The sequence below is a fragment of the Triticum urartu genome, chromosome 5 (genome assembly GCF_003073215.2).
Source record: "Triticum urartu cultivar G1812 chromosome 5, Tu2.1, whole genome shotgun sequence".
Lineage (NCBI taxonomy): Eukaryota > Viridiplantae > Streptophyta > Magnoliopsida > Poales > Poaceae > Triticum > Triticum urartu.
The window spans coordinates 554,622,921-554,647,237 of record NC_053026.1 but is presented as its reverse complement, the minus strand read 5'-3'; the positions used below and the strand labels follow the sequence as shown (position 1 = coordinate 554,647,237).

Below are 24,317 nucleotides of genomic sequence, written 5' to 3'. Positions count from 1 at the left end.
CTTCACACGAGTCTTGATGGACGGTGGCAGCAGTCTAAACCTAATATATCAGGATACAATCCGCGGGATGGGGTTAGACCCAACAAAAATTCGCCATAGCAATACTACCTTTAAATGAGTAACGCCAGGCCCAGGGGCTCGTTGTACGGGCTCCCTCCTACTACAAGTTATATTCGGCTCCCCTGATAACTTCTGTCACGAGCATTTAACCTTCCACATCGCTCCGTTCCAAAGTGACTATCAAGCACTGCTTGGACGCGAAGCTTTCGCTCGCTTTAATGCAATACCACACTACGCCTCCCTCACACTCAAGATGCCCGGTCCACGCGGCATCATTTCAGTGAAAGGAAATATCAAGCGATCTCTGCGCACCAAGAGAGTGCGGCTGGCTTGGCAGCCGCACACTAAAGGCGCCCGGACCAGCGAAAGCATCCAATAGGTCGTCAAGACCTCAGACACAACTAATCAAGTCCGGCGCCACTATTTATACCGAATAAATGGTCACACCCCTATTTGTCAATACAAGGGGCTCAACGCGCGCAGACAAGTGGCAATTTCTTCTCATCTTGAATTATACATGGTTTCTTTAAAAACTATATTTTCGCACGACAACTGTTTCACCTAAATTCCTCTCTTTTACAGACGATCATCGGGCTACACCCGTCCAGGATACGGCACAACGGAGATACAGGCGCAGACGTACAGCAGGGATCCGCTCCAAGGATTCTTTTTAGATTAAGACCCTGCGTAAACCTTTTTTACTGTCTCTTGTTGATACATATCCACCGTTGAGAAGGATGTTGACGTCTTGGCATGTGGCCACGCCAGAACAATGCACGTACCTGGACACAAGGGGCTTCTTACAAAGGCCATTATTTAGGCCCGGTTTACACCACAAAAGACCGAATACCTTAGGGAGTGTTCGGCGTCGCAAGTTTGGCCCTATATGCATCAGCTCCGAATCATTGTCTTTGGTCAAATGTTGGGTTTGCCCGGCTCCTGTGTTTTGGTGCCTTACGTTCCGCTTTACCGGCTAAGGTAGCACCAGGAGAACTACTGCGATTGTGCCCTGGTTCATCCGGACGAGCACCTCAGTAGAGAAAGCCGAAAACTGACTGTCATGATATAGCGTGAGACTGGTCAACCACTCGATGATCTGTTGGAATGTTAGAATTCCTCCGCCTTAACGAAGGGCCGTTTTCCGGCCAAGCATGTACGCACCCCGGAATCGGGAGAGTGCAGAGCCACCAGGGGCTATCTAGTAGCCCCACTATCAAACTCCTATGGCTAAGTGAAAGTGCTAAAGCATTATAGTCCGGTTGCCTCGCTCGCTCCGCTATCACCTCCTTAATAGGACCAAGACGTTGGGTTAAGTGTGAACGCGTGTTTTTTTGCGAGCACCTCCGCATTATATGCGTGGGGGTTGAAGCCGACGGCTGCAATCTTTCAGGTTATACACATGTATACATAAACGGCCACCCAGGAGGCATCATATTACTTTTAGGCAAAAGTATAAAAACAGCCTTATAAAAATCTATAAAAGCATTTCGCTTACAATGAGATTACATATCACTCAAACATAATATTTTTTGAGCACTGGGTCTCTATCAAACGAGCACCCTCAAGAACTTCTTCAAAGTAGTGCTTAGCAGCCATTCGGCCTATGGCCGAATCCCGCACTGCAACAGTGGTAGCATCCATCTCCGCCCAGTATGCTTTAACACGGGCAAAGGCCATCCGTGAGCCCTCTATGCACGCCGACCTCTTCATCGCATTAATGCGTGGCACCACTTCAAGGAACTGCTGCACCAGGCTGAAATAGTTGTTCGGTTTTGGCCTTTCCAGCCATAGCTGATCCACAACAAACCTCATGGCGTGTCCGGACAACCTATTCAGTTCGGCCCATTCGGCTAATTGGTCAGTCAATGAAAGCGGACGCTCGGGAGAATGGAATTGTGTCCAAAACAACTGGTCCACTTCACGGTCCGTCTGACCCTGGAAGTACTTGACCGCATCGGCAGCGCTCGCCGCCAAATCCATATACACATCCTCCAAACTCCACAGCCGATCCAGAGGGGCATACCGTGGATCTCCGAACTTCCTCCGAAACATAAAGGATTTCCCATCTACAATATCCCTGGCTTCCCGCAGCTCCTCCTTCTTCGCCCTCATAGCAGAGCGGATGTCTTTCCTCGTCGCAGCAGCCTTCTCAAGGTCCGATGCCTTCGCTAGGTTTTCCTTTTCAAGAACCCGGCAACGGTCGGCGGCGGCTTTTAATTCTATGTCCATCTTGGCCATCTTATCTCGGCTCTCGCCATGCGCGCCCTTCCCGGCTTTCAACTCTTCGGCCGCCTTCAAAGCAGCCGCATTACCAAACCTCGCTTGTTCCTTGGCTCGGACAAGTTCTGCCCGCAAGGCTTCAACAGTGGCAGCTCCATCTGCAGTCACAACATATTAAAGATACTGGCATCATGCTGCTCTTACTATGTGGCGTTTACCAGATAATGACACTTACCCTGTGCCTCGTCAAGCCTTTTGTTAACAAGCTCGATGTCGGCGTCTGCCGCATCCAACTGCCGTTTTAAATGGGCAAACCCGCTAGTCCGGCTAGCCACCGGAGCTTCCATCACCTGCACATAGAGGCAGTATGGTTATTACCTGGGAATATGATCCTCTGTTCGTCATCGTTTCCGACGACAACCAGAGTCTCAGGGGCTACTATCTACACAGGGCACACCTAGCATGTACAGGACTATCATACATTATTTTACGTACCTCAAAGCCTGTCAGTAGACTCATAAAGCTTCATGCAATCCGCTTTCGGCGGACGAGATTCTCTCCATCACCGTATTCATCAGCATACGGTGTTCATCTGAGATGGCCGCTCGCCCCACCAACCCCCTCAGAGCATCCGATCGCACACCAGACGGTGTCGGCCCCTTTTGTCTGCTCTCTTCGGGAGCCGGACACTGGGAGCTTTGGGGGTCAATGGGATTATCTTTTGGCCTCACCGGACTCAGAGAGGCCCTCCGCGATGACACTTTGGCATCACCCGCTTCCGGAGCGGAGGAGTCCGGAGGAGGCGTTTCGCTCTCCATCATCTCTGGAAGAAGATCCCCCGAAGACGAGCTCATTTGAGAGGGGCTAAGGCCCGAACTGCAAAAATAAATGCGGTGGTTATTTTCTCAGAAGAAAAAGAGGGCACACTTGTACTATTAAAGTATTTCGGGTCACTTACGACTCGCTGGAGAATTGATCCCCCCGCGGACTTTGTGCGGCAAAAGCACCCCCCAAGGTAGGACTCTCTGTGGGAGACTTCTTCTCCCGTTTGGAAGCTTCGGTTTCCGAATCCCCGGGCGCAGTCCTTTTTCTCCTCCAGTCGTCTTCCTTCATGGAGACCCTCGCTCCCTCGGTTAGAGTGGGCAGCGTTGGGGCCCGCGTCCGCCCGTATTATCCTCCCCAGTATCTTCCTTCAAGGGCTCCGGGCAAGGTGCGACCTGGAGCATCTTTTCTAATACCGGATTGTCCAAACCCTCATGGAGGGGGGCCGAACACCGAATCAACTTCGCCTTTGTTATCCAGTCCTAGTCAAAAAGCAAACTCTCAGAAATAACTTCGTAACAAATGAGAGATAGTATGTTCGGCCGGAAGATTCCTTACCTGTTCGGCGGCGCGGTTACTGCTCAGGCCCACGTCCTCGGTGATTTCCGGACACTCTACCTGAGGTCCGAAGAATGATTTTTACATCTCCTCGTGCGTCAGGCCAAGGAAATTTTGAATGACACGCGGTCCCTTGGGATTGAACTCCCACAAGCGAAGGGGCCGGCGTTTGCAAGACTGGACTTGACGAACCAGCATAACTTGTATTACCGTAACCAAACTAAAATCTCCATTAAAGAGATCTCGAATGCGGCTTTGCAGTATAGGCACGTCCTTGGCTAGACCCCAGCTCAGACCTCTGCTGATCCATGACATCAGTTGTGGTGGAGGGCTCGAGCGGAAAACAGGGGCGGCCGCCCACTTGGCACTTCTAGGAGCCGTGATGTAGAACCACTCATGTTGCCACAATTCAGAAACCTCTGGAATGGAACCTTTGGGCCATGGAGCTCCCGTCATCTTGCGTATTGAGGCACCTCCGCACGCCGCATGTTGCCCCTCAATCATCTTCGGCTTTACTTCAAAGGTCTTGAGCCACAGGCCAAAGTGAGGGGTAACCCGGAGGAGGGCCTCACACACGACAATAAATGTCGTGATATGAGGAAAGGAGTCTGGAGCTAGATCATGGAAATCTAGCCCGTAATAAAACATCAAACCCCTGACGAAAGGATCCAGAGCAAGGCCTAGACCTCGGAGGAAGTGGGAGACGAACACGACGTTCTCGTTGGGTTCGGGGGAGGGGACGGCCTGCCCTCGGGCAGGCAGCCGATGCAAAACCTCGGTGGTTAGATACCTGGCCTCCCTCAACTTTTTGATGTCTTCCTCTGTGACGGAGGAAGGCATCCATCGGCCTTGAAGGCTAGATCCGGACATGATTGAAGGTTTGGAGCTCCTGACCTGAACTTTGGGCATTTGAGCTTGGGGTGGGGGAAGGATTCGATTGAGCACGGGAGGGAAAAAATAAAAGCCTTGTCCCTTTATAAAGAGGGTGCATATCAGGCGTCCTCTCCGTGGCCGTTTGGACTTGCCTATAGTCTAGGAGTCCTAGAAGCGGTTGGGTTACCCACGCCCGTATTGATGAGAATCCCAGAATAAGGGGACACGATCTCTGCTTTAACAAAACGTGCCAAGGAAACCGCCTCGCATGACACGCCGAGGTGGGACAATAAAACGATTCGAATAAAGGCTTGGCCGTGGTGTGATGTCACACTACAGAATACGTCAGCAGATTAGATTTGTGTAAATATTATTCTCTCTATGGCAATATGTGGAAACTTATTGTGCAGAGTCGGACACTATCTTTGTGTTCAAAATCTTCTATGGAGTACTTGGAGGAGGAACCCGCCTTGCAATGCCGAAGACAATCTGCGCGCCGGACTCGTCATCATTGAAGCCTGGTTCAGGTGCTACTGAGGGAGTCCTGGATTAGGGGGTGTCCGGATGGCCAGACTATACCTTCAGCCGGACTCCTGGACTATGAAGATACAAGATTGAAGACTTCGTCCCGTGTCCGGAAGGGACTTTCCTTGGCGTGGAAGGCAAGCTTGGTGATACGGATATGTAGATCTCCTACCATTGTAACCGACTTTGTGTAACCCTAACCCTCTCCGGTGTCTATATAAACCGGAGGGTTTTAGTCCATAGGACAACATATCATTAAACAACAATCATACCATAGGCTAGCTTCTAGGGTTTAGCCTCTCTGATCTCGTGGTAGATCTACTCTTGTACTACCCATATCATCAATATTAATCAAGCAGGACGTAGGGTTTTACCTCCATCAAGAGGGCCCGAACCTGGGTAAAACTTCGTGTCCCTTGCCTCCTGTTACCATCCGGCCTAGACGCACAGTTCGGGACCACCTACCCGAGATCCGCCGGTTTTGACACCGACAATCACATTGAGTCCATAGGAAAGCCAATACTATTAAAAGGGGATGAGGTTTTGATGATGATCTGGTTTCTCAAGTGCTTAGCGATATTGCTTCAAAACCCTTAGCCACTTTCTCTATCCAAATATGTCCAAAACCCCTTCAAGCTAACTCGGTCCCACTGGATCCTACCTGCCCTAACCCACCGAGTACATCTGGACACTGCCACAACCAAACCCTAAGAAATCGGATCAACCGATATAGATCTCGGTCTCACCGAGATGGCCTTGCCAATTCTCTGTCATATGTTGCAATTATTTCAGTCGTACCGAGTCATGCAATCGGTGCCACCGAGATGGCTTACCAACCTTTTGTTACGTTATTGCAATTATTTCGGTCATACCGAGATGGTGCAATTAGTGCCACCAAAGTGAGGTTTTCCCTACCATTGCACATCGGTCGCTCCGAGATGTTTCAAGTCGGTCCCGCCGAGACCTCCAACATTCATATCTTTTGCATAGGTTGGTCTCACCGATAATTCCAGTCGGTGCCACCGAGTTTGGTGAAATGTGTGTAACGGTTGGATTTCGTGTGTAACGATCAGAACGAAGCTACACTTCCACCATTCGTTTTTTTAGAGAAAACCACCTACTCATGTGTTGAGATCAAGTGATTCCAATCCTACCATGTGAATCTTGATTTCTAGCCTCCCTAAGTTGCTTTCCATTCCAATCCTTCTCCTACCCAAGCGAAATATGTGTGAGAGAGATTGAGTGTTAAGGAGACTATCATTTGAAACACAAGAGCAAGGATTTCATCATCAACACACCATCTATTACCTTTTGGAGAGTAGTGTCTCCTAGATTGGTTAGGTGTTGCTTGGGAGCCTCTAACAAGATGTGAAGTTGAACCAAGAAGTTTATAAGGGCAAGGAGATCACCTACTCTGTGAAGATCAACCCGAGTGAGGCAAGTCCTTCGTGGACGATAGCCATGGTGGGCTAGACAAGCTTACTTCTTCGTGGACCCTGTTGGGGAACGTAGCATGCAATTTCAAAAAAATTCCTATGCTCACGCAAGATCTATCTAGGAGATGCATAGCAAAGAGAGGGGAAAGTGTGTCCACATACCCTCGTAGACCGAAAGCGAAAGCGTTAGGTTAACACGGTTGATGTAGTCAAACATCTTCACGATCCAACCAATCCAAGTACCGAACATACGGCACCTCCGTGTTCAGCACACATTCAGCCCGATGACGTCCCTCGAACTCTAGATCCAGCAGAGGGTCGAGGGAGAGTTCCGTCAGCATGACGGCCTGGTGACGGTGATGGTGATGTGATCCGCGCAGGGCTTCGCCTAAGCACTATGACGCTATGATCGGAGGAGTAAACTCTAGAGGGGGGCACTGCACACGGCTAAGAGAACAATTGATGTGCTTTGGGGTGCCCCCTGCCCCCGTATATAAAGGAGGAGGGGAGGAAGCCGGCCACCAGGGGCGCGCCAGGGAGATGGGAGTTCTACTAGGACTCTAGTCCAAGTAGGATTCGACCCCCCCTCTTTTTTTCCTTCTTTCGGAGGGGAAAAGGGGGAGGGGAGGGAGTAGGAGAAGGAAAGGGAGGCACCGCCCCCTTCCCTAATCCAACTCGGCCTCCTCCCTTGTGGGGGGTGTGCTAGCCCCTTGTGGGCTAGTTAGCCTCCCTCCTATGGCCCATATCTTTCCCTGGGGGGGGGGGGTCCGGTAACCCCTCTGGTACTCTGGTATGTACCTGATATACTCCGGAACCCTTCTGCTATCCGAATACTACCTTCCAATATATCAATCTTTACCTATCGACCATTTCGAGACTCCTCGTCATGTCTATGATCTCATCCGTGACTCCGGACAATCTTCAGTCACCAATACACATAACTCATAATACAAATTGTCATCGAACGTTAAGCGTGCGGACCCTACAGGTTCGAGAACTATGTAGACATGACCGAGACACATCTCCGGTCAATAACCAATAGCGGAACCTGGATGCTCATATTGGTTCCTACAATTCTATGAAGATCCTTATTGGTCAAACCGCATAACAACATACGTCATTCCCTTTGTCATCGGTATGTTACTTGCCCGAGATTCGATCGTTGGTATCATCATACCTAGTTCAATCTCGTTACCAGCAAGTCTCCTTTACTCGTTCCGTAATGCATCATCCCGTAACTAACTCATTAGTCACATTTCTTGCAAGGCTTATAGTGATGTGCATTACCTCTCCGATACACGGAGTGACAAATCCTAATCTCAATCTATGCCAATGATACGTCTCCAATGTATCTATAATTTTTTATTGTTCCATGCTATTAAATTATCAACCTTGGATGTTTTATATGCATTTATATGCTATTTTATAAGATTTTTGGGACTAACCTATTAACCTAGAGCCCAGTGCCAGTTTCTGTTTTTCCTTGTTTTTGAGTATCGCGGAAAAGGAATACCAAACGGAGTCCAATTGACGTGCCAATTTTTGATGATTTTTTATGGACCAAAGAAGCCCCCGGAGTAAAAGAGTTGGGCCAGAAGAGTCCCGGGCTGTCCACGAGGGTGGGGACACGCCCTACCCCACTGGGCGTGGGCCCCTATCTCATGGACGATCCGGAGACCCCCCCTGACGTGAGACCTACGCCAAAAATTCCTATAAATACAGAAACCCCCAGAAATAAACCTAGATCGGGAGTTCCGCCGCCGCAAGCCTCCGTAGCCACCGAAAACCAATCTAGACCCGTTTCGGTACCCTGCCGGAGGGGGGGAATCCCTCTCCGGTGGCCATCTTCATCATCCCGGTGCTCTCCATGACGAGGAGGGAGTAGTTCACCCTCGGGGCTGAGGGTATGTACAAGTAGCTATGTGTTTGATCTCTCTCTCTCTCTCGTGTTCTTGATTTAGCACGATCTTGATGTATCGCGAGCTTTGATATTATAGTTGGATCTTATGATGTTTCTCCCCCTCTACTCTCTTGTAATGGATTGTGTTTTCCCTTTGAAGTTATCTTATCAGATTGAGTCTTTAAGGATTTGAGAACACTTGATGTATGTCTTGCATATGCTTATCTATGGTGACAATGGGATATCACGTGATCCACTTGATGCATGTTTTGGTGATCAACTTTCAAGATCCCTGGCCTCGTGAACTTATGCATAGGGGTTGGCACACGTTTTCGTCTTGACTCTCCGATAGAAACTTTGGGGCACTCTTTGAAGTTCTTTGTGTTGGTTGAATAGATGAATCTGAGATTGTGTGATGCATATCGTATAATCATACCCACGGATACTTGAGGTGACATTGGAGTATCTAGGTGACATTAGGATTTTGGTTGATTTGAGTCTCAAGGTGTTATTCTAGTACAAACTCTATGATAGATCGAACGGAAAGAATAGCTTTGTGTTATTTTACTACGAACTCTTGAATAGATAGATCAGAAAGGATAACTTTGAGGTGGTTTCGTACCCTACCATAATCTCTTCGTTTGTTCTCTGCTATTAGTGACTTTGGAGTGACTCTTTGTTGCATGTTGAGGGATAGTTATATGATCCAATTATGTTATTATTGTTGAGAGAACTTGCACTAGTGAAAGTATGAACCCTAGGCCTTGTTTCCTAGCATTGCAATACCGTTCTCGCTCACTTTTATCATTAGTTACCTTGCTGTTTTTATATTTTCAGATTACAAAAACCTATATCTACCATCCATATTGCACTTGTATCACCATCTCTTCGCCGAACTAGTGCACCTATACAATTTACCATTGCATTGTGTGTGTTGGGGACACAAGAGACTCTTTGTTATTTGGTTGCAGGGTTGTTTGAGAGAGACCATCTTCATCCTACGCCTCCCACGGATTGATAAACCTTAGGTCATCCACTTGAGGGAAATTTGCTACTGTCCTACAAACCTCTGCACTTGGAGGCGCAACAACGTGTGCAAGAAGAAGGTTGTGTAGTAGACATCAGCCAACCCAACAAAGACCTTCGGAGACACCTGTGGAGTATCTTTATAATCACCCAGTTACATTGTGACATTTGATAGCACACAAGGTGTTCCTCTGGTATTCGGGAGTTGCATAATCTCATAGTCAGAGGAATATGTATGAGTCATGAAGAAAGCAATAGCAATAAAACTTAACGATCATTATGCTAAGCTAACGGATGTATCTTGTCCATCACATCATTCTCCTAATGATGTGATCCCATTCATCAAATGACAACACATGTCTATGGTCAGGAAACATAACCATCTTTGATCAACGAGCTAGTCAAGTAAGGGCATACTAGGGACACTCTGTTTTGTCTATGTATTCACACATGTACTAAGTTTCCGGTTAATACAATTCTAACATGAATGATAAACATTTATCATGATATAAGGAAATATAAAATAACAACTTTATTATTGCCTCTAGGGCATATTTCCTTCAGACCCTTTGTGGGTGGAGCCCTCTGCGGACTCACGCAGTCATTACCCTTCGTGGGTTGAAGTCTCCATTAACGTGGACCTATGATAGCACCACCTATCGGAACCATGCCAAAAATCTTCGTGTCCCCATTACGTTTGCCTTCTCCAAACACCTCATTTAATTACATGTGCAATGTCTTTCTTTTTGCTGCTATACTCTTAGAGTTGCATGTGTATGGTGATGCTTGACTTGCTAGATTTGCTAAAATCTACCCATAACTAAAATTGGGAAAAGGCTAGGTTTTTATTTGGTCAAGTAGTCTAATCACCACCACTTTAGACATACTTTCATCCTACAACCATCAACTCTTTAAAATGCAGCATCCTGACTAGCGGCACATATTTTCCGTAGTTGGGGGGGGGTATGACTTCCCAGGTTGTGTTTGGGAAGAATGACCTCAAAAGTTCCCTACTCAACCCACTTTTGGTAGGGTGCATGGGTTGTACTCAGCTATGTTCTCATGCCAAAAGAGGCCCTCATACATGTATATGAATACAAGATATCAAGTCAGGAACTGACCAGGATAGCAACTAAAGATCTCATCATACTCATTGCCGAATCTGCAGGCTCATTGAAGCGGAAAAGTATGCTCTTATAGAAATTTATCTTGAAGTCTGGAAAGTTCCTCAAAAGAAGAAAAAAGTCCATTTTACTACCCTAAAGAAAGTTGGTGGTTCACATAACCTCCTGATCTTTATTTCTGCTCCTTTCACCCCCTAAACAATCCCATACTAGACAAAATCAGTCCCTGGGTGGTTTGACTTGACAGATTGCTGATGTAGCAATGGTCAATGGGCGGTTTTGACCTGCCGGTGGGTCTCCCTCGTCAGGCTTGGCGGAGACAGAGGAGCTCGCCCCGAGCCTCCCCTCGCAGCTTGCCTCCCAGAGCACCGCGCCCGGCCCCGCCGCCACTAGCTGACGTCGGCGACCGCCAGAGTTCCAAGCTACCGCCTCGAGCTCTTACTTCTCCTTCCTCCCTTCCCTTTCCTCTCCCTTCTCTCTTTTCCCATATTGGGTATAGGTCACGCCATTGCCACAAGCTCGCCGACAGGCCGTCTTCACACCTCCGCTAGACTTCAGATGCGGCCGAAACCAGACCAGATGGGGTCGGTAACCCCGGATCTGGCCACCCCCTCACCTCCCTCCTCCACCTGCATCGCTACAACGCCGTCGCCGCCGCTGCCCTGCTACCTCCTATGGTTGGGCCGCCGCCGCCACAAGCTCTCCATCGTGTCGTGTTCACACCCTCGCCGAACTTTTGATCCGGCCAAAACAAGACCAAATGGGGTCGCAGCCCTAGATTTGGCCACCCCCACCATCCCAAGCCGCCAGCGTCACTGCGGTGCCGTGCTGCTGCCCTGCTATCTCCTACGCGAGGAGAGGGTTGACGATGCCCGACGATTGGGCCCCCACCCACCTGACGAGGAAGGCCCACTCGTAGGTCAAACCCACCAATGACCATCGTCGCGTCAGCAACCAGTCGATTCAAGCCACCCAGTGACTGATTGTGCCCAGTGTAGGATTGTTTAGGGGGTGAAGGGAGCAAGAATAAAGATCAGGGGGTTATGTGAACCACCAACTTTGTTCAGGGTAGTAAAATGGGATTTTTTTTCTCAGAATAATAGAACAAGAGCTTTATTGCTTTATCTAAGTCACGATCCATAAAGAGTGTGGTGTCACCGCATACTGCAGAGTGGGCGAGCCACCTAGTGCCGATTGAGGGATCACCCTCCCAACCTGGCCAACCACTTTAGTCCGTTCAACAAGAGTAGCTACCAACATCATCATTGACCACAGAGTAAACTTTCTACGCACCTAGACCATTTCGGTGAGAACCCATTCATACAAAGGGTTTGTAGAATGAATGGTCACTTGGGCTTTATCATAGAATTTTTCAAAGTCTATTTTAAGATTGCCCCCCTCAACTTTCTCCAGTGAAACTCATGTGCAATTTCATGCAACACAAAAAAGTGCCATCGAGTATGTTCCAACACTGCATGAAAGCAATTTGAGTGGGGCATTCCACATAGTCAGTCACCCCGTTTAGCCGATTAATTTTGACCTTCGTAAAAATCTTAAAACTGACATTTAGGTGACAAATTGGTTGATATTGCTGAATATGAATTCCTTCCTTAGTGTTGAGCATGAGTATAATTTTCTCAAAGTTTTAAGGCTAATGTCAAAGTTTTCTGTATGTAGACTGTTGAACAAATATAACAGCTCCAATATAATTACGTCCCTAAAAATTGAAACACCACATTTCGAATTTACTCCTCCGAGAATGGAGCAGTTCAAAACTCATTTTCTGCCAGTAAGATATGTGGGATGCCATCAGCTATTGACTCATATAGGAAAAAAAATACTCACAACTGCATGTCGAAACTTATCTTTGTAATACTTAGTAATGAACACTTTGAGCGGGATGCCCCCCTCGGTTTGGCCCTCATTCTAGTCGAGCATGAAGATACATTTCTTGACATCCCTCGATTTGACCCTCATTCTAGTCGAGCATGAAGATATATTTCTTGACATCCCTCAATTGGGCCCTCATTCTAGTCGAGCATGAAGATGCATTTCTTTCTATCTCTGCCATTAGTCAATCGACACCACGCCAATAGGTGCACAACAAAGCAGCAACAAACAAGGCATGTTGAGCCGCAGGACAACCCTAACACCAAATAAGGTTGTTGCTAGGGTTGCCAATCCGCATCCAGAACTCCATTGAGCTCCATGCGCCGGATCCAGCCGCCACTGCTCGTGGAAACCCTGGAGTCACCATCGTTGGATTTGACTGCCTGCGCACCGGCCGACCTCCGCGCCACCACAACGTAGCTAGAACCGGGTTCCCGAGACACTGGCCCAGATCGGTCCCACAAGGTAGCGACCACCGCACCCCCTCCTCTCATCCCTTCACGAGCCTCCACTAACGGTAAGCACCACCACCGCCTCGAGAATGGTCGCCAGTGCGAGCCCAGCTACCGGCAATGAGCGCCCACGGCTGCACCAGGGCCAAGCACAGGCCCGCGCCGCTGCAAGAAGAGAAGGCCCCGCCTCCGCCGTCTGCGCGAGGGATTTGCCTAGCCGCATCCTTCGGCGATGACGAGGAGGGTGGAGAGAGAGAGGGGGGCCGGTGATACGTCTCCAACGTATCTATAATTTTTGATTGTTCCATGCTATTATATTATCTGTTTTGGATGTTTAATGGGCTTTAATATCCCTTTTTATACTATTTTTGGGACTAACCTACTAACCAAAGGCCCAGTGCAAATTGTTGTTTTTTTCCTATTTTAGTGTTTCGCAGAAAAGGAATATCAAACGGAATCCAAATGGAATGAAACCTTCGGGGGAGTTATTTTTGGAACAAACGTGATCCAGGAGACTTGAAGTGGACATCAAGAAAGAAGCAAGGAGGCCACGAGTCAGGAGGGCGCGCCCAGGAGGGTAGGCGCGCCCCCACCTTCGTGGGCCCCTCGCAGCACCACCAACGTACTTCTTCCTTCTATATATACCCATATACCCTGAAAACATCCAGGAGCACCACGAAACCCTTTTTCCACCGTCGCAACCTTCTGTACCCGTGAGATCCCATCTTGGGGCCTTTTCCGGCGCTCCGCCGGAGGGGAATCGATCACGGAGGGCTTCTACATCAACATCATAGCCTCGATCAGTCCCGTCACGAGCCTCCACTAACACCAAGCACCACCACCACCGCCTCGAGGGCAGGGGGTGGATGGAGGGAAGGGCCGCCGGCGACGGCGGTTTTGGTGTCTGCATGTGTTTCTCTGGAGTCTGCAAGGAGTGACGTGGGGGCGAGATGTGTTTTAACCAGGTCAAATTTAAGTAGAAATCTACCGGGTATTTGCCGAGGTGAACTGATGACCAAGCATAGTGAGCTCTTCAATATTCAAGCTACGTTGGTTATCACAACATATAATTCCCATAGAAATAAGAGAGTGCCTAGAGCACGATTACATGAAAATTTCTGCAGTCGATTTCAACCAACTGTTGGATCCAAATCCTCAGTTGCGATTTGGCATATTTGCATTTTGCCTCAACTTTAGCACAGCCGTTGAATTAAACCTTGCTCGAGCGGAAAACCTAGGGACTTTATTGAAGAAAATATTAGTACGTTATTTGAAGACTATTGATGTGTTAACAATTTCACAAGCTTGAGCAGGTTCTGATCTGATGACCCTCCCTCTGCGATGCTCGTAGACGCCGCGTCCTTCCACGTAGCTGCCCTTGCCTTTATCCCATCGTCGCCTAGCAGCTGCTCGACTTTGTTCTTGATATCCTCCTTGGTGACCGCCCCTCTCTCGTCGGCGTGGACCTTGACGCCGGTGCCCCAGACGTTGCAGATGTAGCTCTGGTTGGCGAACTGGTCGGCGAAGTACGGCCAGCACAGGAACGGCACGCCGTGCAGCATGCCTTCCATGGTGGAGTTCCACCCGCAGTGCGACACGAAGCAGGCGACGGAGGGGTGCGAGAGCACGCGCTGCTGCGGCGCCCAGCCCACCACCAGCCCCTTGCCCTCCACGCGGAGCTTGAACGCGTCGAACCACTCTTCTCCGATCCCGGCGGTGATGTTCGGCCGGACCGCCCAAAGGAAAGGCCGGCCCGTGAGCTCCAGCCCGTCGGCGAGCTCCTGGACCCGCGCCGCGTCGAAGACGGTGAAGCTCCCGAACGCCACGTAGATGACGGAGCCGCGGGCCTGCGCGTCGAGCCAGGGGAGGCAGACGGGGTCCTCTGGCCAGAGTTGGCCGGCAGAGCTCGACGCCGCCGGCGCTTCGAGGGGGCCGACGGGCAGCGCGTTGGGGAGGAGATCCAGCGCCTCCGACTCGATCCCCTCGAACGTGTTGCAGATGACGATGGCGGCCAGCGGTATCACCGGGTTGGTCTTGAGCAAGATCTGAATCATCAACCTGCGTCTCTCCGGCAAGCTGCTCAGGCAGACCCATGGTAGCTCGGCAGCCTCGATCGGCGGCATCTTGGGGGTCAGCTGGATCGTCTCGTTCCTCCTCACGTTCCCTGCATTTCATAGACGCACTCGATCTCTGAGTCAGATAAAACGACACAGAGCAAGAGCACAGTGGTCTACTTGATTTGGTTTCTTCTTACCAGACTCGTCGAGCACGCCATCGTCGATCAGCTTGGGCACGTGCAGCCGGAGCGCGAACACGGCGGCCGAGAAAGTCGAGAACAGGGCGACGCGGACGCCGGCCGTGGCGGCCAGCTCCATCGCCCAGCACATGGACACATCGGCGATCACCCACTTGATCTTCTTGGACCTGATCATCTCCTTCAGGGGTCCGAGCATGGCCGCCGGCAAGCCGCTGCCCAGCAAGGCGATATCGGTGCGGTCGCCGTCGGGTCCCATACCGTCAGGGAGCGAGACCATGTGGATGCCGTCGGGGTCAACGGTTCCTCTCTCGGCGGCCATGGCCTTGAGGGCGCGGTCGTGGTTGTAGTGCGTGTTCACGAAGTCCACCTCGAGCCCGTGGCCGACGAGCCGGTGGGAGAGCTCCATGAGGGGCATGACATGGCCCTGCGCAGGGAAGGGAAGCACCATGACAGGAGGCCGAGGACTAGGAGGGGCAGCCATGGATGCGAGACCTACTGGCTACTACCCAGCTTGCAAGGTTGTACTACTACTTTTTATTCGGAAAGGAGGATCACGACCACCGAGCTTTTTCTACTAGTTCGCATGTGCTACATGGAATATAAGTATGGCAGCTTGTGCGTATGGCGCTGTCTGCACGACAGCTTGGGATCGATATGGAAGTTTTGTAATTCGCCACTGTTTTGTAGATAGAGATAGCGAACTGAAATTGCCGATGGAAGGTGCCAACAACTTTCGCCATATTTGGATCACGTGGTGGATGGGCATAATTGTCAGTTCAAGTTAGCATAAGATCAAAAACAGTCGCCATTAATAGCTCTAATTGAAAACAACTAGAACTAGAGAGAGGGGGAGAAGAATGTTGACCCGCGGAGGGAAGTCACCTAAGCTACACTTCCCTAACTTTCCTTCTTCACTTCCATATAATTAAGACTAAAATGACTTGAATTAATTTGCAAATTACTCCCTTCATAAATTAATATAAGAGTGTTTAGATCATTATTTTAGTTATCTAAACGCTCTTATATTAATTTACATAGGGAGTACAAACCTACTTTATACCTTTACAAAAATGGCATACAAACAAAAAAAATTGTGCAATAAAATTAATTTAAAATTTATTATATCAACAGTAACTCTGTACAGTACTTGCTATAGTAGATACATATAGTTTGACTACTGTGCACGTAACTTTTCTTCTCTGTTTTACACTAGTCTGCACCGTAACTTAGGTGACTTCCCCCCTCATGTTAGAGGATCCACCTCCGCGCACGCGGGGGGAGGGTCTCTCAGGATCTGATGGACGGGTACGACCGCATTCAACGGTGCGCGAGGCGAGTGGCGCCAGGTTTGGGCTGGATGACCGGCACATATCATTGATCTTACGAAAATTTGCACGTATGTAGACAATTCGTCAATGTTTATTGTCAATTATATTTTCTATTCTTTCAATTTTAGTGTTTTGATTTTTGAGGGGTTTCAGTTTTAGTGTTTAGCACCCAAAGAGGTTTGAGGAGGAGCCAAGGGGAGGGGGCGCCGGGACGCGAGCCACGCATCCATGCGAGGGGAGAGAGGAGGTCAAAGGAGAGGAGGAGGCAAGGGAGGGGACTGGCGAGCCCATAGTGGGCGGAGCAAAGCCGGGGCGGCGAGGAGGGGACGTGGGAAGGGGACAGTGGAAAGGGGAGGGGGAAGGGGAGAGGAGAGCCATATCGCTAGGCAGTTTGAAAACAAAATATTGGCGTTGTCGTCATTATTCATTTCTAGATTTGGTTTTTTTCATATCTCCAAATAGATTTCTTTTTTATAGAACATCAGGTCCCCAATATATTTTAATTTTTCAATAATTTTTAGAAACTTCTAATCTAACATGGTTTCCACCAAGGTATTTTTTACTAGGAGCATGATTACATCCTACTTCTAGTATTTCTATACATCTTCTCCTTTGCTTTCAGACTACAAACAGTAGCTTCTGCCTCATAACCTCATAGCCTCATAGGTAGACTATAAAGGCTTAGCAATGGGCTGAAAAAAGTTTAAAGTCTTGAGAATTGGAGGTCATGATCCCAATCCCATGCACGCCGTGATTGTTTTCATGAATTTTCAAAATTTATCCATGCCTTCAAATAAGCTCCTTCACATTTTATCAATGCCTCAAAACAAGCTAATAGCACGTGCTCCTATAGGAGTAGAAACCGAAACGGGTACGTTGCAACAACATTCTTCATAATATACGTACAAAATCAATACAAAATGTAGCTATGCGGTCCAATGATTACACAACTTTTTGACAAAAACAACATACAACGAGTGAAAATCATGCTATAAATACATATACTCCCTTCATTCTATCAAAAACGCTCTTATATTATTGGACGGGGGAGTATTTGTCTACGCAACTCTAAATTAACTACACTCCTTAACACTAGCTTCCCACGATTTAAACTCCCTTGGATAAACAAATCGTAGCGACCGTCACAGGATGTAGGAAAAAGTGCCCCCTCATTCGCTTAGAAGATCCACAAATCTCTTCAAATTCTCATACGAGGAGCCCCCCTTTCCGAGGCACTTGCGAGCTGCATCCCTGAGCATACCTGCCCTCTCCGCAATTCCCTCGTCACCGATAACCTGTCCCAATTTGACGGCCACCTCCTCCTTCGTCACGACACCATCTTCACCGGGAGTCACGGCCAGTCCGGTCCTCCAGATATCGCAGATGTAGCTCCGGTTCGCGAACTGGTCGACGAAGTAGGGCCAGCACAGGATTGGCACGCCATTTCTGACCCCCTCCATCGTCGAATTCCAACCGCAGTGCGACACGAAGCACGCCACCGCGCGGTGCGCGAGGACCTGCACGTTGAAAACGAATTTTAAAAAGTTTGCGTTCACGATCTGACGCGTATGCACTGAGGTCTGAGGCGCACCGATTAAACATAGCGTGAGAGCTAGGTAAGTTGATGATAATATATGATACCTGCTGCTGGGGACACCAGCTAACGATGATGCCCCTGCCGTTGACGGCGACGCGGTGCGTGAACTCGTCGAACCACGCCTTGCTCAGGCCGCCGGTCGTGAAGTCCGGGCGCACCACCCACAAGAACGGCCGGGCGGTGAGCTCCAGCCCCTCGCCGAGCTCGCGGAACTGCCGCGGGTCAAAGATGGTGAAGCTGCCGAACGCCACGTACACGACGGAGCCGTCGGGGTGGGCGTCGAGCCACTTCAGGCACCCCGCGTCCTCCGCCAAGAACTGCCCGACGGGCTTCCGGAACTCCTGATCGGTGGACAGCGGGCCGATGGGCACTATGTTGGGAAACCGCTCGAACGCCGCGGCCTCGGCGTCGAGGAACGAGTTGCACACGATGATCTCGGCTAGGCTGGTCGCCTGGGTGTTCCGGGACACCAGCCGGAAGGATACCTCCTGCCCCTCGGCGGCGCCGTCGATGCTCCAGGGCATGTGCGACGTGTACATCGGCGGCATGTTGGGGGCGATCTCGAACGCGCCTCGTCGTTTCGGGAAGCCTGCGTTTATTCAGAGAAGAAATAATTCAGTCCAGTGCTTCTTCTCTCCAGAAAAAAATGGCAATCCTCTGTTCAGAACTTTAGGTGTGTTAACAAAACAGTAATCGCACACAGGCAGTGCAAGATGCCAAGATGGATGGATCTTTGGTACCCTTGTCGTCGAAGAAGCCGTCCTCTATCAGCTGGGGAAGCCGGAGCAACGTCCCAAGGCCCGCCGCGGACGCCGGGAAGACGCAGGCGACCCGGACGCCGAGCTTCTTGGCAACCTCGAAGCACAGCCCCATGTTGGCGTCGCCGACGAGCCACCGCACCTTGGTCTCCCTGATAAGCTGCTCGACATAGCCTGGTATGCACCGCGAGATCCCGTCCAGAAACTTGCAGAGGTCCCTCCGGTCGTCGCCGTCGGCCAGGCCGTCCGGTATGGAGACCAGGCGGATCCCGTCCAGCGCCTCGCCGCCGCCGTTGTCGCCGTCGGCGTTGCTTTGCAGGGCGTTAAGAAGGAGCTTGTGGATGGGGTCGGTGCAGACGAAGGTGACCTGGAAGCCGTGGTCGACGAGGCGGTGCGACAGCTCCATGAGCGGGGTGACGTGGCCCTGCGCCGGGAACGGCAGCACCATGACGTGAGGCGCGGAGCCGGCCATGCCGGTCGGTGGGATGGATATCGCGTCCGGAGCCTCGCGGATAGCTCTTGTGTGGCGGTCGAAGTGGGGAGCGTCGAGATCACAATCGAGAGAGAGAACTCAGTTCAGATGCTTGAGACAGATGTCGGCTGATGATTGGAGATGGTGTTATTCCTAGTACTTGCTCCGTTTCTTTTTACTCCGTGTATAAGATTTGATCAAAGTCAAACTACACAAAGTTTGACCAAATTTATATAAAAAAATATGAACATTTACAATACTAAAACTATATAGTATGAAAATACGTTTCATGGTGTATCTTATAATATTGATTTCATATTATGAATGTTTATATTTTTTTAACGAAAATGTTAACGCCCATATGTGTGGGCGTTTGCACATCGCCCACACGCCTCCATCACCACTCATTTTGCCACATATGAATAGATGACATCAGCAGATTTTTTTTGGTTTTCGGCTTAAAAATGTTGTATCTCCTAAATAAAAAAGCGAACTAAAAATCCGTTTTCACCATTAAATCCGTCTCGACGAGATCTTCAAAATTAGACCCCATGTTGATATGTTTCGACGAATTTTTTTTTTTGCCAGAAGTTGCCATGATGTTTACACTGCAGTTGCCATAGGGCTTAAATTAAAGTTGCCATGTGGCAATTTTAGTTTGTAGATCATGGCAATTTTAGTATTTTGATGATGGCAACTCCAGTACTTTGACCATGAAAATTATTTTTTGTATGAACCATGGCAATTTTACGTGCATGTATCATGGCATTTTTAGTTTATGGTTCATGGCAAGTCTAGTTTCTTAATTCCCCGTTTTATAAATGTCAAAATTTACTTTTAAATGCAGAAGAAAATAGCTGAAACATATCATGGCAACTTCAGTGTAAACATCATGGCAATTCATATACAATAGACATGGTAACTTTTAATCCAAATTTTTTTTCATCAAAACATATCAACGTGGGATCTAGTTTCGAAGATCTCATCGCGAGGGATTTAATGGTGAAAATGGATTTTCAATCGGATTTTTCGTTTAAGAGGTAAAACATTTTAAAAACTGAAAATCCAAAAAGATTCCTACATGCATGCATGCGATGACGTGGCAATCTGTTTACATTAGAGACGTGTGGTGCGTCTCCCTTCCTGCCACACGTGTGACAGTTAGGGCGACCCTTTTTTAATATAAAGATAGTCAAACTCTACAAAGCTTGATTTTGATTAAATCTTAGATGCCGACTAAAAAAATGGAGGGAATACTTCAGTCCCGTGAGGCCGTGAGTGAGAGTGAGCGACTGACCGGCAGACGACGACCATTCCACCAACCAACCTCTTGCACTCTTGCACATATAGTACTACTGATAGTAGAAAATAAAGAAAAAAATATGGAGAATAACTAGGGATAAGCGCACGCAGTATTCAAACCGCAAGAATCAGGTGAGATCAAAACCATTAGAAAGAGGGCACTCCCTGTCTGCCTCGCGAAAAAAAAAGCACAATAGGACACAGCTATGGAAACTACCCTTGGGAAACATAATAAAAGTTATCGATCGGCGGCCATGGAACCTAACGTTAAAGAATCAAGAGAGTGAAGGAGAAAGCGGGAAGGAAGACACTGTTTTGGGCATTCCTTTTTTCTCACTTTAGCCATATGTACGTCTCCTGAAAATTATTTTTGTTTTTGGGCAGTAAAACTTGCATTCACTAGGAAGATAACACAGCGCAAACAAAAACCTATCCCGGATGCGCAATTTAGTACTCCCTCCGTCCCGTAATCTAAGAATGTTTTTTTACAAGCAAAAACGCTCTTATATTATGAGACGATAAGAGTAGTACACAAACCGGCACAAGCTGAACACTTCATACATAAACTTTTCAGGCGAGTGCATGTTAGTACAACTTTGAGCATGACTGGTTGTTCCGAGTGATGTGGCGCACAACGTGGGGCGCATTCGATCTGAAGACAGGACACTTAGGCATGCTTAGAGCAATTCTAGTAGCCGCCCTATCGCCCCGATTTTCATAACAAAGGCCACTCTAACAAAGTGATAGGTCTCCAACGTATCTATAATTTTTTATTATTTCATGCTATTATATTGTCCATCTAGGATGTTTTATATGCATTTATATGATATTTTATATGATTTTTGGGACTAACCTATTAACCTAGATCCTAGTGCCAGTTTCTGTTTTTCCTTATTTTTGAGTTTTAGAGAAAAAGAAAACCAAACGGAGTCCAATTGACTTCACGGAGATTATTTTTGGACCAGAAAAAACCCACGGAGTACCGGCGATGGGCCAGAAGAGTCCCGAGGCCACCGCGAGGGTGGGGGCGTGCCCTACCCCCTGGGCGCACTCCCCTATCTCGTGGCCGCCTCGGAGACACTCCTGACTTGTTCCTGACGCCAAAACCTCTTATATATACCCAAATTTCCAGAACATAACCTAGATCGGGAGTTCCGCCGCCGCAAACCTCTGTAGCCACCGAAAACCAATCTAGACCCGTTCTGGCACCCTGCCAGAGGGGGGAATCCCTCTCCGGTGCCCATCTTCATCATCCCGACGCTCTCCATGACGAGGAGGGAGTAGTTCACCCTCGGGGCTGAGGGTATGTACAAGTAGCTATGTGTTTGATCTTTCTCTCTATCGTGTTCTTGATTCAGCACGATCTTGATGTATCATGAGCTTTGCTATTATAGTTGGATCTTATGATGTTTCTCCCCCTCTACTCTCTTGTAATAGATTGAGTTTTCCCTTTGAAGTTATCTTATCAGATTGAGTCTTTAAGGATTTGAGAACAGTTGATGTATGTCTTCCATGTGCTTATCTGTGGTGACAATGGGATATTCACGTAATCCACTTGATGTATGTTTTGGTGATCAACTTGCAAGTTCCGTGACCTCGTGAACTTATGCATAGGGGTTGGCACACGTTTTCGTCTTGACTCTCCAGTAGAAACTTTGGGGCACTCTTTGAAGTTCTTTGTGTTGGTTGAATAGATGAATCTAAGATTGTGTGATGCATATCGTATAATGATACCCACGAATACTTGAGGTGACATTGGAGTATCTAGGTGACATTAGGGTTTTGGTTGATTTGTGTCTTAAGATGTTATTCTAGTACGAACTCTAGGATAGATTGAATGGAAAGAATAGCTTCGTGTTATTTTACTACGGACTCTTGAATAGATCGACCAGAAAGAATAACTTTGAGGTGTTTCATACCCTACAATAATCTCTTCGTTTTTCTCCGCTATTAGTGAGTTTGGAGTGACTCTTTGTTGCATGTTGAGGTATTGTTATGTGATCTAATTATGTTATCCTTGTTGAGAGAACTTGCACTAGTGAAAGTATGAACCCTAGGCCTTGTTTCAACGCATTGCAATCCCGTTTGTGCTCACTTTTATCATTAGTTACCTTGTTGTTTCTATATTTTCAGATTACAAAAACCTATATCTACCATCCATATTGCACTTGTATCACCATCTCTTCGCCGAACTAGTGCACCTATACAATTACCATTGTATTGGGTGTGTTGGAGACACAAGAGACTCTTTGTTATTTGGTTACAGGGTTGTTTGAGAGAGACCATCTTCATCCTACGCCTCCCACGGATTGATAAACCTTAGGTCATCCACTTGAGGGAAATTTGCTACTGTCCTACAAACCTCTGCACTTGGAGGCCCAACAACGTCTACAAGAAGAAGGTTGTGTAGTAGACATCAAGCCCTTTTCTGGCGCCGTTGCCGGGGAGGTTAGCGCTTGAAGGTATATCTTTAGATCTTGCAATCGAATCTTTTAGTTTCTTGTTTTGTCACCAGTTTAGTCTATAAAAGAAAACTACAAAAAATGGAATTAAGGTTGCCTCATATGCTTCTCTTTTTAATGTCTTTCGTGAAAATAAGGATTCCGATAATTGTGCCAAAGTGTTAGAAGAAGAATGTATTAAAATGTTTGGCACTAAATCTTTGGATGATGAGCATGATTGCAATGTTGTTATTATGAATTCTTTGAATATCCACGATGCTAATGATATGCAAAGCCACAAGCTTGGGGATGCTATGTTTGATGAAGATGATATTTTTTGTCCCCCAAGTTTTGATGAGCAAATTTATTTTGATGATAGCATGCCTCCTATTTATGATGATTATATTGATGAAAGTGGGTTTGGGAGAGTGTCAACTTTAGGAAGTAATGATCCCACTATTTTGGAGGGTGCTGAATCTTATTATGATAATTATGAAAGTGGGTTTGGAGAGGTCATGACTTTAGTTAATGTTAATCCCATTATTTCGGAAGAGTGTCAACTTTGCATACATGTGGATCGTGTTAAGAATATGTTTTGTGATAGCTATATTATTGAATTTTCTTATAATCCTACATGTAATTATTATGAGGGGGGAACATATGCTTGTAGGAATTGCAATAATATCAAGTTTCCTCTCTATGTGTTGAAAATCTTGAAGATTTGCTTGTTTTACCTTCCTATGCAAGTTGATTCTTGTTCCCACAAGTTGTTTGCTCACAAAATCTCTACGCATAGGAAGTGGGGTAGACTTAAATGTGCTATTAATATTCTTCATGATTCTCTCCTTATGTTTCAATTCTTATCCTTTATGTGAGCATCATTGAATTCATCATGCCTAGCTAGGGGCGTTACACGATAGCGCTTGTTGGGAGGCAACCCAATTTGATTTTTCTTCCTTGCATTTTGTTACTGTTTAGTAATAAATAAATCATCTATCATCTGTTATGATTGTGTTTTTTATGTTAGTTAGTGTTTGTGCCAAGTAAAACCTTTAGGATCTTCTTGGGTGATTGTTATTTGATCTTGCTGTAAAAAAGAAAGTATGCGCTCACGAGAATAATTTTCATTTTTTACTAGAGAGCGATAAAATACCAATTCCAATTGCATTAGGTTAATAAACAAATTTCCTAGGATTTCCTAATTTCTCAGGACTTTTGGAGTTACAGAAGTATTCTAAACCTACAGATTACTATAGACTGTTCTGTTTTTGACAGA

General features: G+C 47.6%; 2 protein-coding genes across 2 annotated transcripts; both read right to left on the bottom strand.

The window, feature by feature from the left end:
- Nucleotides 1–13,940: 13,940 nt before the first annotated feature.
- LOC125510645 (UDP-glycosyltransferase 83A1-like) lies at nt 13,941–15,775 on the bottom strand. The gene is made up of 2 exons (XM_048675887.1): nt 15,141–15,775; nt 13,941–15,050 (listed from the first exon to the last, which is right to left on the bottom strand). The coding sequence occupies exons 1-2, from the start codon at nt 15,622–15,624 to the stop codon at nt 14,164–14,166; spliced, it is 1,371 nt and encodes a 456-aa protein (XP_048531844.1). The 5' UTR covers nt 15,625–15,775; the 3' UTR covers nt 13,941–14,163.
- Nucleotides 15,776–17,347: 1,572 nt separating this feature from the next.
- LOC125510644 (UDP-glycosyltransferase 83A1-like) lies at nt 17,348–19,373 on the bottom strand. Its single transcript, XM_048675886.1, has 3 exons — nt 18,809–19,373; nt 18,113–18,657; nt 17,348–17,988 (listed from the first exon to the last, which is right to left on the bottom strand). Exons 1-3 carry the CDS (start codon nt 19,296–19,298, stop codon nt 17,641–17,643), a joined length of 1,383 nt encoding a protein of 460 aa, XP_048531843.1. The 5' UTR covers nt 19,299–19,373; the 3' UTR covers nt 17,348–17,640.
- Nucleotides 19,374–24,317: the final 4,944 nt, after the last annotated feature.